At 34.2% G+C, this 13,112-nt stretch overlaps 2 protein-coding genes and 1 pseudogene across 3 annotated transcripts; 2 read left to right on the top strand and 1 right to left on the bottom strand.

The window, feature by feature from the left end:
• The first annotated feature begins 999 nt into the window (after window positions 1-999).
• LOC146918838 (DNA/RNA polymerases superfamily protein) lies at window positions 1,000-5,745 on the top strand. Of its 2 annotated transcripts, none has more exons than XM_085712071.1 (13): window positions 1,000-1,313; window positions 1,450-1,592; window positions 1,673-1,796; window positions 1,886-1,986; window positions 2,072-2,158; window positions 2,814-2,909; window positions 3,054-3,174; window positions 3,464-3,592; window positions 3,878-3,969; window positions 4,192-4,303; window positions 4,468-4,748; window positions 4,901-5,214; window positions 5,348-5,745. In XM_085712071.1, exons 2-13 carry the CDS (start codon window positions 1,488-1,490, stop codon window positions 5,454-5,456), a joined length of 1,671 nt encoding a protein of 556 aa, XP_085568197.1. In that variant the 5' UTR covers window positions 1,000-1,313; window positions 1,450-1,487; the 3' UTR covers window positions 5,457-5,745. The 2 variants fall into 2 exon arrangements, with proteins under 2 accessions (XP_085568197.1, XP_085568196.1); XM_085712070.1 differs by having other exon boundaries at window positions 1,419-1,592.
• A 643-nt stretch (window positions 5,746-6,388) lies between these two features.
• Window positions 6,389-7,241, top strand: LOC146918837 (uncharacterized; annotated as a pseudogene).
• Window positions 7,242-7,998: 757 nt separating this feature from the next.
• On the bottom strand, window positions 7,999-10,482 carry LOC146918836 (Radical SAM superfamily protein). The gene is made up of 5 exons (XM_085712069.1): window positions 9,888-10,482; window positions 9,707-9,811; window positions 8,849-9,018; window positions 8,658-8,757; window positions 7,999-8,449 (listed from the first exon to the last, which is right to left on the bottom strand). The coding sequence occupies exons 1-5, from the start codon at window positions 10,401-10,403 to the stop codon at window positions 8,210-8,212; spliced, it is 1,131 nt and encodes a 376-aa protein (XP_085568195.1). The 5' UTR covers window positions 10,404-10,482; the 3' UTR covers window positions 7,999-8,209.
• Between the last annotated feature and the right edge of the window lie 2,630 nt (window positions 10,483-13,112).

Below are 13,112 nucleotides of genomic sequence, written 5' to 3'. Positions count from 1 at the left end.
TTTCGTAGTTTAAATTTTTTGCATATTAGGCGTGAAGCCAACCAAGCTGCTCATTAGTTAGCTAAATATGCTCTTAAGAATTTAGATTGCATATGGGTCGAAGAAACTCCGCCTTGTATTTCTGCAGTCTTGACATTTGATTTATTGCCAGACTTTCGTTAATGAAATTGTTTTTAACGTAAAAAAAAAAATGATTTTATTGTTTTTGAAGCTAAGGGTATTTTTGTTATTTATGTTGGGCATTTAATAGGGCTTTTTCAAAATTTTGATCCTCATAGCAAAACAATCACAATAAACTGATCTTGATTAAACCATTCATTAATCACAAATAAAAAAATCTTTGAAGAGATTCATGTTTTTGTCACTTGAACGACAACGCCTCTACTCAATCTACATGGACATAATTATTCCCTTCAAAAGGTTAATTGGGTATATGAAAACTGTTGAGAGAGAGAGAAGGGGGTTGCCCCAACTAATTTAAATAATGACATTTTGTACACGTTGATTTTATATGTGGAGTCCGTGATGAATATAGTTGAAAAATCGTTAAACAACTACATAAATTCAAGATGAGCCCAAAATATATCATGAACAGTAGTAGATTCACATTTGTTTCGACACTTGTGAACATATTTGTGATCCTACAAATATTTGAACAAATGTTACATCTCAGCTCTGATGAAATTTTTGAATCTTTCGTAGGCATTGCACACTTGCTTTATATTCGTCAAATTGTCTTTTCTTTTATCTTTCAAACCTATTAGGGCGTGCTTAGGCTCCACCAAATTCTTTGTTAGGTCAACAAGAATGTCTTTCTCAGTTAATCCACCAACAAGAAGGTGATCTCCTAATTTGGCTTCATTTTATGGTTGTGCATTCCATTAAGAATAACTAGTGATCATTCATTTATGTTAATTAAATTTAAATAACCACACAACCTAAATAAAATACCACACAACCTATAATAAAAAAAAAAAATAACAAAACATTGCGAAAAATAACGAGGAGAGAGGAAAGGGTTGAGTGTTGGTGAAATTGAAATGAATGGGGGGGTTACGCGGCAACAAGAGAAAGAGAAGATGGGAAGCGATGATAATCGATGGCAGTCTTACAACACAGTTTACACTAGCGCGAAAGCAGGAATGGAAGGTGTTGACAAAGAAAAAGTACAAAGGATTGTTTATGAAATGAGCAAAGGATCCAAATATTTTCAGAATGAGGAACGGAAAGAGTCTTTTATCAAACACAAACTTCAAAACATGCGTCTTCAATTTGCAAATCTTACACCCTCTCATTTATCACATTATCAAAAGGTAACATAACATAACATTACATGCGTCTTCATTTCATTTTAATTAATAACTTCTTAATTTAGGGTTTTCATTAATTTAATAATGTATTATTATTTCAAATACCAGATTGCTGATAAAAGAATTCTTGAACTGGAAGCTTCTCGCGACCTTTCAAGAATTTGGTTACATGTAGATATGGATGCTTTCTATGCAGCAGTTGAGACTTTAAGTAACCCTATGTTAAAGGGCAGGCCAATGGCTGTTGGCACCATGTCTATGATATCCACTGCCAATTATGAGGTTTCTTTCGTCCATATATTATAAGCTTCAATCGATTCGATTAATGATTGAGTAATTAATCTCCTTTTGTCTTTATACAGGCCAGGAAATTTGGAGTTCGTTCTGCCATGCCTGGGTTTATTGCACGGAAGCTATGTCCAGAGTTAATCTTTGTTCCAGTTGATTTCAACAAGTATACTTATTACAGTGATTTGACCAGAAAAGGTATTTTTTTTTTTTTTGTGTCACTGATTTTTATATTCTGGTTTTTCCTTTAATTACTGATGGTAGCTTAAATTGCACATGTTCGTTAGTTTTTCAGAGGTATGATCCGAATTTCATCGCTGGTAGTCTGGATGAAGCATACCTTGATATAACTGAAGTTTGCAGAGAAAGAAATGTCAAAAGTGAAGAAGTAAGTTGCTGTCAGATTAAAATTGCAATGGAGACCTTCAAATGTATTAAACCTCTTTTTTTCCCTTTAAAAATGGAATATGTAGATTGCTCAAGAAATCAGAGTCGCCGTTTATGAAGAGACTGGTCTCACATGTAGTGCTGGAGTGGCACCGAATCGCTTACTTGCTAAGGTTCTGTATGATATTTGCCAAACATATTTCCCATATGGGTTACATTTGCTAGTTTTAAAGCATATTTTCATTCTCGTAACCTTACATCCACATGCGTTACTTCTACGCTTGCCACTTGGTGTTTTCTTTTTATTTTTTAAATGAAATACATTGAGGAAGGAAACTGCACTTGCTCATTAATCAGGAAGCAAAACCTTTATGATTTTCTGTTTTCCAGTTTTTTTCATTTTATCATGATGTTATGCTACTTGCGTATCTCCTCAATTCTCTCTTAACATCTCCTAATTGTGCCAGTTACCTTTTATATAATTTTTTTAGCCAAAACTTTTACCTGTATATCTCAATCAACAACAGTTACCCAATTTGGATAACTTATACATTAAATTTACTAGATAACACTAAAAGGGGTGATTGGGTGCTAGCTTTGTGTTAAAATATATAGGTTTATATAACTGTGTTCCTTGTTTTGCATTGTATGTGGTTTCTACTTTAAATATCACGAACAAGAGTCTCATGCATCAATTGTACTTCTTTCAAGCGCTTCTTAATCTGTAGAAACTCAAAAGTATTAGTGATGTATACTGTAGTGATTGTTTGATCACCTGGGGAAATTTCATACTATGAATTATGTTATTGACATTTTGCTCTCCTATAGGTTTGCTCAGACATAAACAAGCCAAATGGACAGTATATTTTACCAAATGACCGCTTGGCTGTTATGACTTTCATATCCTCCCTTCCTATCAGAAAGGTCTGTTTGAGCTGTATACTAATTTCATCTTGCCAGTTATTATAAAATTATTGGCATTGTTCCTAGTTGCGACAGTGACTTTCTTATGTTTATGTCTTTGAAAGAGGTGCCTTTCTAATTAAAAGTGATTGATAGTGTTGACAGATTGGGGGCATCGGTAAGGTTACTGAACGTATTTTGAAGGAAGTTTTTGGAATAAGCACATGTGAGCAGATGCTGGATAAGGGTAGCTATCTTAGTGCTCTTTTTTCTCAGTCAACAGCAGGTTAGCTATCTGTTTAAGTATTTCTGTTTTTTTCAGCATCATTTAAATGGCCAGCTAGACTAATGTTCATACAGTTTTTTGAACATTTTTTTTATCTTTCTAATGTCTATTTTGAAAATTCTGTCTTCCACTTTCTGGTTTCTACAACCAGTATTTGGCATGTTTGTAAGTTTAGCTTCATATAAAGGATTACTAACAATAATTTATGAATTCTAGTCAAATGTTTCATTCTAGATTAATCATGTAAAATCCTTCTTTTAACATATGACATTTTATCAATTTGTTGCAGATTTTTTTTACTCTGTGGGTTTAGGTTTGGGAAAGACGGATTCTCCCCAAGCAAGATTTCGGAAAAGTATCAGTAATGAGAGGACGTTTTCTGCAACCGAGGATGAAGCGCTGTTGCATAAAAAATTGGGTATATATCTTGTCAGTTATTTTTTATCTTTCAGGGAATTCCGGTAGATTTCAAATTTTCAATGTTGTTATCATAATTGCAGTTCATCAGTTTGAAGGCGAACTTCTTAAATTGAAACTCAATTGTCTCAGATTTAGTCAGTTTAGGTTGCAGTTTGTTACACATGCATGGCTTTGACTAAGTTTAGCTGATGACTATTACATGCTGAGATTCTGAATTAGACAAGTGTTTCGATATTTTAAATTTATCACCAATAAATGAACCATGCAAATCTTATGTTTGCAGCGGAGCTTGCTGAAATGCTATCCACAGACATGCAAAAAGAGGGTCTGCATGGGAGAACGTTGACTCTTAAACTGAAAACTGCTTCTTTTGAGGTACTTACAATGTCTTGACTCTTCTTTTCTTAATAATTTTCTGATTATGATAAGGTAAATTATTGGCCTGGGTACCTCTGTGGATAAAGCTTCATTAAAAAAAAAAAAACAGTTATTATGATTTGTTCAAGTCCCTTGGGGGATATGTGTCATGTGGTCACTCTGCATTTTACTATCATACCATATTTCTCTTGCAAGTGCTAAGAAATACACAATCTATAGGTTCGGAATAGAGCTGTGACTTTACAAAACTACATCAACTCAAGTGATGATATTTTGAAGCATGCATCAAAATTGCTGAAAGCTGAACTTCCTGTTTCAGTACGATTAATAGGTATATGTTTCCGTTAACTTGTTTTATTGTTGGCGGCAATTATTAAGATGGTCCTCAAGGCCAATATAAGAGGGTTCTTGCTGCTTATAGATATAGTGAGTAAGTTCACATGTGTTCCTTGTCTAAGTTGGTGCATAACAAATATTTTTTTCTTCTCCTCTTAGGCCTTAGAGTATCACAGTTTAGTGGACAAAAGTGTGGTGCTTCACCTGATCCTACACAGAAGACTATTACCAATTTCATTACTTCAGGAGAAGCCAATAGGAAAAGTAGTTCTTTTTCAGATGTTACAGACCACGACTTTGTCACTGATACAGAAACTGATCTTTCCCTTGACGGTAGGCACACAGATCAGCATGATAGCAGAGATCCTTTTGATGGTAATCATTTGTTAGATGTGAATTACCAAAGCTCCACTCTTTGGAAAACTGATGGTGCAGAGAAGGTATATCTACCATTCTCCACCCTTATTTTTCTAAGTAGCGATATATATTGATATACATCAACTTCAGCAATCAAATGATTGTTTTGGCTGATTGAGGAGCATGCCAATGTTTACGCATTACTAATTTATATGTCCTCTGCTGTATTTATCAGGTTGGAACTTCTGACAATGCTGATGCAAGTTCTAACCACAGTGGATGTACAGAGGTTCTGGGATCAACTTCTTTCCAAGGGCAGTTTGAGGAAAAAAATGTGAATAACGGGTCTAATCTCCTGGAGGATGATAGCCCTAATTATTGTCAGGAAATGATAATGTTTTGGTTGGATGACTATAAATGTTCACTCTGTGGAGCAGAGCTTCCTCCAAGTTTTGTTGAGGAAAGATTAGAGCATTCTGATTTCCATTTTGCTGAGTTGCTTCAAAAGGAAGAGTCTAGTATTCGCCAAGCATCTGTTCCGATTCAAAGGTAAAACATATACCTCGTACCATTTGTCGTGGTTTTTACAATTGCAACAAAATAGTGGGACGTGAATTAGACAGAGTGTGACTTCACATTTTCTGTTTAAGGTATTTTATGTGATTAATCGTGTTTCTTCCAGTCAGGGTCAGAAGCACCGAATCAATAGACAAAGCAAATCCAAGAAGCAAAAGTTGTCTCACAAGGAGGGCAAGCATACGCCCATTGATCATTTTTTTGTTAGGGAGTAATCAAAGCTTATGATGTTGGTGTAGCATAAACTCAACATATGGCCGTTATTATTGGCTAATAATCTATATGTTATTTTTGCATGTGATATGTATATGTAACCTCTAAGCTGCTAGGATTGCTCTAGCAGTGAGAGATTTGGGTAGCATGCATGAAGTTTTAAGGTTAAAACCGCATTGTCTTCATTGTACACAATAAAACATGTATAATTTCTATTTGTAATTATGGTTGTTTTATGAACGTTGATATGATGAATAAAATAGAGAAACTCATTGAGGGTCCTGAATTAAAGCAAGAATATTAGAACAAGGGTTATGATATATATTTTTTATTCAAACAGACTCAAAGGGGTGTGGGTGTCTTTCCTTTTATTAACAATTTCGAACTCCAGATCTTGTTTAAGAGATGTCCATCTCACAACAACAAGAAGTAAATAAAGGCTAAAAAGAAGCTGCAAGATGTGTTACCGTTAATCTTCCCTACCTAACCTAACCACTCATTAAGATATCAATCGTAAGCTTCTAACCTAAACTTATTCTATTTGTTTGTTCTATTCATTCCTCTAAGCGAAACTATGTATTGCAGTATCCATTCTGCTCATGTCCTTATTAATTTATTGATTTTTGTGGTGGGGATGTTGGACTGTAGCACCAACACTTCCTATTAAAGGCATGTCTCGGTGTCTGACGTGTCGGCATCTGACCCATGTGATTACATGATGTCATTTTTTTAAAATTTTATTGGTGTCGACGTGTCTGTCATTGTCCATGTCGTGTCCAGTGTTTGACATGTGTCAATGTCTGATATGACACCGACACATGTGATTATATTAAATTATGTCATTTTCTAAAAGAAATATTGGTATTGACGGGTTGGTGACCGTGTTATGTCTGTTGTATGTGCTTCATAGCTTTATATTCAATCTAATCTAATAATGAAGAATACTGTTGGTGCAAAAATGATGGAAAACAAAAAGAGGCGGTGGAAACAGCCAGTTCTAATGCCGAAAATGGAGGTCACAGACGCCGTCAGTCTCATGCATTGCATCATTATATAACTCAAAAGCTGAGGAGAATCTGCACAAGGATGTGGACAACAAATCAAATGATCATTATGAACTTCCCAAACATCAAGCTGAAGGGAAAGACCTTCATTCACAGAAGGAAGAGAGCAAAGAGATGAGAAATCACAAGCTAAACTTGACGATTATACATCTCACAGACAAGGTGGTTTTTCTGAAAGAGAAGAGGATCAACCTCCTACCTCGAGGAAAAGACCTGCATTCAGGGAGAAGAAGGTTCCGGTGGATTCAGGTGACGTTAATCTAGCTGCAACAAGCCAGTTTAACCATCGTCCAGAAAGGAAAGAAAGGAAGGAGGAAAGAAGCAGCAATCCATACCATTTGGACAAACCTGAGAAGCAATTTGCAGATGACAGAGCACCCTACAAGGATAAAAACTGGGAGAGTCAGGTTTTGCGTCAAGAGAAAGGCATAGGGGCAATGCTGGCAATGGCAATTCCAGGGGAAAAGATATAATTGTTGGAAGGCAAGGATATCTTCCTAGTAAAACTCAAACTGAGAAGTGGAAACATGATTTGTATAAAGACGTTGTTAAGGACGCCATTCTAGCGTTCCTCAAAATGAGGATGACCAGATTGCAAAACTGGGGAAGCTCTTTTGGCTTCATAAAATATTTATAAGCTCTTAAAAGGTTGTTCTGTATATATCGGAGATGAGTTGCCCAACTAAGTATTTCATTTCCCCATGTATACATGTATAACTCAGGTGCATATTCTGATGATGATGAATATGTTCATTATTATTATATCAAAGTTTATCACCATCATCAGCATGCTAGAGATCTTGTTGAATGTAACAACTGTCACATTCAGCAGAGGTTATCTGGCTTCAGTCCCTGCTGATTTAGGCGGACAGGATTTGAAATTAGCTTTCCCTTTGGCTTTGAAATTAGAATTGTCTTTGGCTTCATTTAGCGCAGAGTGATCTGCAGTTGAAATGCTTGTATCTAACAGCTTTCCTAAACTATCAAATCGTTTTGCTTGATCGTGACCATTTCTAGAACCATGTATCTTTTAGTTAACTTAGCACAGGTATATTCCTGGCTGAAATTTGGATTTGGTAAATATTATGTACTCAAATGAAGTATGTTGAGCTTGCCTTTGCTTGGTTGAGCTGATTTGAGAAGAGATGAGTTGTTCCTCTGCTTCTCTGAACACAAACAGGTTTAAGACCTTTACAGCCGTTGGGCGACATTCATTGATTGTTATGAGTCACAGTTGATATACGCATTCAAGTTTGAAAACTGCTAGAAACAAACTTACAGAGGAAAAAAGGATAGTGTTATAAACTAACGTTGCACATTGGATATCAGGTGAAATTGTGTATAACTAAAACAATATAATCAAGCATAAATGATAAATCTCAAGTAAAACTGCAACCGCTATCCATGTTTGCAGTTATGCAAAGTTGATTAGAACAGCAAAATTGTTAAATCATTATATATGAGTTGACGAAATGACATATATTGTGGAAGTCTCTAGTAGTATAATATAAAAATTAGGAGGACCAAAGATCATTCGAATCAAGGATTTTCATTGCGCAGTTACACTTCACCAAGTGCTTTTTTACTTCTAATTTCTAAAAATTTCAACTTCAAAACAATACATAAAACAAGGAGACAAGTTTTTAATATTCAGCCCAAGAGTTAAATTAACCCTATATGAATACATAATATCAAATAACAAGATCTTCTATATCCGTTAGGGGGTTAGCATTTCCGAGAGACTTGTCAGGTAAGTTAACCACCAATTGTCCGCACGCACCACTTATGTCCTCACCCATCTGCTTCCGGACTGTTGTTCGAATATTATAGGTACCCCTTAAAATTTTCTGAAACTTAGACACTTTCTGCTCACTAGTAGATTTGAATTGACTCAATGTACCAATAGAGTTGAAAGGTATTAAGTTCACTACCTGCATAACAATTCAGACAATAAGCAAAAGTTTAATAGCACTGCGCAACAAGGAATGATGATCGTGTTTAAGACAAATAGAGAGAAATCTCTGAGTAAGTTTTGTCTGCTTCAGAAATCAACAAACGCAATTTGAGAATTACTTCAAAATTCAAACTTCAGGAATTTCTGATATGCTAATTGCTATCAAGTAAAGTTTGAGTATTTACCACTTCAAATGTCTCCAGCAGCTTTCCTAGTAGGTGGGCATGCTGCTCTTCATCATTCACACCATCAAGCATTATGTATTCAATTAATATTTTCTGCAGACTGTAATTAACACAGACTCCAAAATCACTGAAACTGTTCACAACTCTAAAAAGAAAAGAAGTTTCTGTATACTCAGAAGTAGAATAATCACCTTTTCCTTTGATATTCTTGCAGTGAAGCCATTAGTTTTTCCAAAGGGAAAGCACGGGCAGCAGGCATTATCTGGCAACGGATGTCTTGGGCTGGTGCATGTAGTGAGACTGCCAAGTTCAAACCAGGCACGTCATTATGAAGCTTGTTGATAGAATGAATGATGCCAACCTATTATAGATGCAAATGTACCCTTCATAAGCCAGAAATTTCTTCCGTTCAAGAACTTTTACCAAAAGAAATGACTTAACAATGTAATAACAGATAATGCAAATATCTGTTTTGATAAACTTATGTATATTTTTTTGATGTTGATAAGCTTATCTAGATAGAAAAGTTCATATGAAAAATCCTTTTCCTGGAAGTTCTATTGCGAAAGCTAGTTTTGGTCTTCTAGATAAGTTAATTTTGTGTTTGGATGATGCTTGATCATAAGCTCTTGGGGAAGCTGTTCCATTGGTTGAGAATAGAGAAGCATTTAAAATAAACTTCCACCTAACCTAAGCTCTTCTGCATGATTCTCTAAAAGTCAAAAGCTAAAAACATTAAATTACACCAAACACCACTTGAAAAACTTTAAAATGTGTTTTTGTTATATAGAAGCTCTTAGAAGCACCCTAAGACCTGTTAATGTCGCAAACTCTAGGTATAAACATAATCTGCATTAGCCTCAGGGAATTCTCAGATTTCACTCAAATAGTAATTGCTATGGTTAATAAAGAAGATATGATTTGGCTGGAATACTCTAAAACAAAGTAAGTATGTTGTATATCATCTTGTGCAGTTCAACCCAATTAATGCAAGTTAACTTATGTCAGAAATTATAGAAGACAATGCAAGTCAATGGTTGATATTTTACGGTTGAGACGGTAATCCTTTTCAATGACAACTGAAATGGTGACCCAGTCATGATGCGCACAGATTCTACCACAGCAGAATAGTTGTTCAAAGGCTCTCCCATTCCCTGTAATAAAAAAAAAAACAGTTTATTACACAGAAAACATGACATTACGAATCATAGAAAAAGTAGAATTAATTACCATGAAGACAACATTACGGATATGTGCAAAAGTAGAAGCATGAACCAACTGCTCGACAATTTCACCAGAGGATAAGTTACTTTTAAATCCCATACTTCCAGTTGCACAGAATTTACAACCCATTTTGCATCCAACCTGAGAAGAAATACATAAAGTAGCTCTCAGACCACCAGGACGAGGTTGACCACCGTATTTACCCAAACGAGTATCATATCTCATAATCACAGCTTCAACAAATTCACCGTTTTCAAGCTTGATCACAAGTTTGGAAGTGACGTTATCAGAAGAGTGGAAAACTGAATGAAGAGAAGAAGAGAGAGGGGTTTTGAAGTTTGAACGGAGGAATGAATAAGCTGAAGAAGGCAGAGAAGGAACGTGTTTTTCCCATTCCCAATCATAATTATTGTTTCTTCGAAAGAGATGCTTCCATATAATTGGAATGAACTTTGGATCTATACCGATTTTTGAGAATTCGGTTCGCAACTCGACGCCGTCGAATACCGATCGGATTTTCATTCTTACTTCCGATTGCCGCCGCCGCCGAGGATGGGAGGAGAGGAGGGTTATCGATACTTTCTTATTCAAATTAATGTTTGCATTTTTATTTTATTTTTACAATTATTTATATTCATTTTTTAAATTTCATAATTAATGCTGAAATAAAAATAATTAATTAATGCATCGTAATATTTTTTTTTTTTTGAGAGAATGCATCGTAATATTTTGTTGACACATGAAAAATATATAATATATTTGTCTTTAAATTGATTAATATTTAAATATAGATCTATTTATTTATTTATTTATTTATTTTTGACAGGATATATACTCCACCCGGTCTCAAATGTAAGAAACTTTTCACTTTTTAGATTCATTCAACAAATGATGTATCTGGTCTATATTATAAACCACATACATCATTTGTTGAATGAATCTAAAAAGTGAAAAGTTTCTTACATTTGAGATCGGAGGGAGCATAGATCAATGTGTTAAAAACGGAAAATATGTTCCTTCAAAACAAACAAAAAAAAATGAAAAATATCCTATTTGTAGGAAATTCAACTAACAATGTCGATATTGTTAGATTAAACATCTTTACATTAGATTCCAATTCAAAATACAATTGCATGTGTGAGTTTTAATATTTTTAAAGACGAAATGGTACTTGCTACCTCATCTATAAACCAAAATAAAAATAAAAATAAAAATCGAAAGCATGGTATTCACCAAAATAAGAGAAAGCCACACACCCAACTCCCATTTATCATGTAGAAGGTAATAAGAGACCGTTTATATATTTCATTCCCCCGTTATTTATTAAATAAAATAAATTAAGTCTACATAGTTAATGACGCTAAATAAGTTAAGACAATGTCAAATAGGAGTGGACAAAAAAACCAAAAAACTGAACCGAACTGTTGAACTGAACAAACAAAAAAAACTGAACTATTACTAACAATTATGAAACTGAATTGAACAAAAAAAACTAAATCATTACTAACAAAGTAACAATGTTGAAACTGAAGTAAAACAGTTCAAAACAGTTCAGTTCAATTCGAAATAGTTCGGTTCAGTTCGGTAGCTAAAATTCGATTTCGTTTGTTTTTTTATATTTTTTTTCAACGGTATCAATAATAACAGTTCGATAACCAATGTTTTCACCCTAACTCCCTAATTGAGTGGTGGCCTTAAGTATAGTTGAAAAGGATGATTAACCTAATTTGCTAGGGAAGTCTCGGTTAGACTAATTTGCTTATTTTTATAAGGAATATTTAATCTTTTTGAAGTTGAAATTTAGATCTTTTAATGGCATTGTAAATTATTAAATTTTATCTAAATTAATGATAAGATTTGCACGTTACATGATCCAATGTCTCATCCAGAACCAACTTGTTTTATTGGATTAGTTGGAGTAACAAAAATTACGAGCTGTTACCCAATCCAATGAATTTTGATTATATCTGATAACGAATTTCGTCAAAAGTAACCCAATTCATCTTGTATACAATGTGAAATCTAGAGATGAACACCATCAGAAGATGCATTAAGTTCAAGATATGATTGTATCTGGTCAAAGATGTTTGCTGTGTACTTTGGATCAAGTAAGAAGCTGGTAACCTAGCTAGAATTACCAAATATTATCCAAATTATTCTTCTTTAAAAATGTTGTGTTAATTACGATTCCAACGGAGTATACCATCAAGATATAGAGAGTACTAGAAGAGAAGCCATAGAAGAGGATCATTAGCACTAGAAGAGAAGCCATAGAGTTGTAATCACTGCATGGAGAACTTTTGGAACCAGTATTCAAAATATTTTGATAAAAAGTTAAAAATTAGAAACATCTTTCTATTCAAATCCCTTAAACATTCATTGAAGCTTATAAAAAATGAATCAAGTACAAGCGGTATATATATCCATCAAATGACCCTAAAAAAATTACATATATAAAATAGAACTAGATTGATGACCCGTGCGCCGCACGGGTCTTATGAGCTGTAATGCATTCACTATTAGTAAAATGCAATAGTTATTTGAAAATAGACTTTTGACCCGTGCAACCCATGAGTATTTTAGATTTAAAATGATAGTATTTTTATAACAATTGAAAAAGCATGGATAGATTTGAAATAATTAATATATGATTTCCAAAATTCAATTAGAAACCGTGCAAAGGAATGGGACAATTTGATTTTTCCGTTTAGCATATTCTTGTGGCTGTAATTTAGAATACTATAATAAAAAATTAACTAAGGGACGTACACCTAATTTAGATTTATCAATGTCATCTAATGAACCATTGTGACAAACAGTTGTTGTGCTGTTTTTGGCAAAACAGTGTCAAACAAATATGTAGTAGAACCACAAAACAACCTTAACAATGATTGATGATTGATCACTACATCAATAAGTTAAAGCACAGTGTGAATTAATCATAGAACAAAACTGGTTTTGAATATAGGATGGACACATAGTCAATGGAGCGCCGAAGACAAAGGATTCATGTTGCTTAACGATAAAATCGTATTTGTAGTCTCGCCACCGGAATATACATAACGAAAAGTAGAGAAGAAAGTTAGCGTTCACATAGATGGACCTCTCAATCTAAATCTCAACATTGGTAACACTCCAACATAATCAACACTTTTATAAGATAATCATAATTTCTCATGTATCTTTGAATGCAAAATGAATGACCAAATAAAAATGAATGACACATAGAGA

Source organism: Medicago sativa, chromosome 5, assembly GCF_051527215.1.
Source record: "Medicago sativa cultivar Bolivia chromosome 5, Bolivia_mono, whole genome shotgun sequence".
In the NCBI taxonomy this organism is placed as follows: domain Eukaryota; kingdom Viridiplantae; phylum Streptophyta; class Magnoliopsida; order Fabales; family Fabaceae; genus Medicago; species Medicago sativa.
This window is presented reverse-complemented; position numbering and strand designations above follow the sequence as displayed.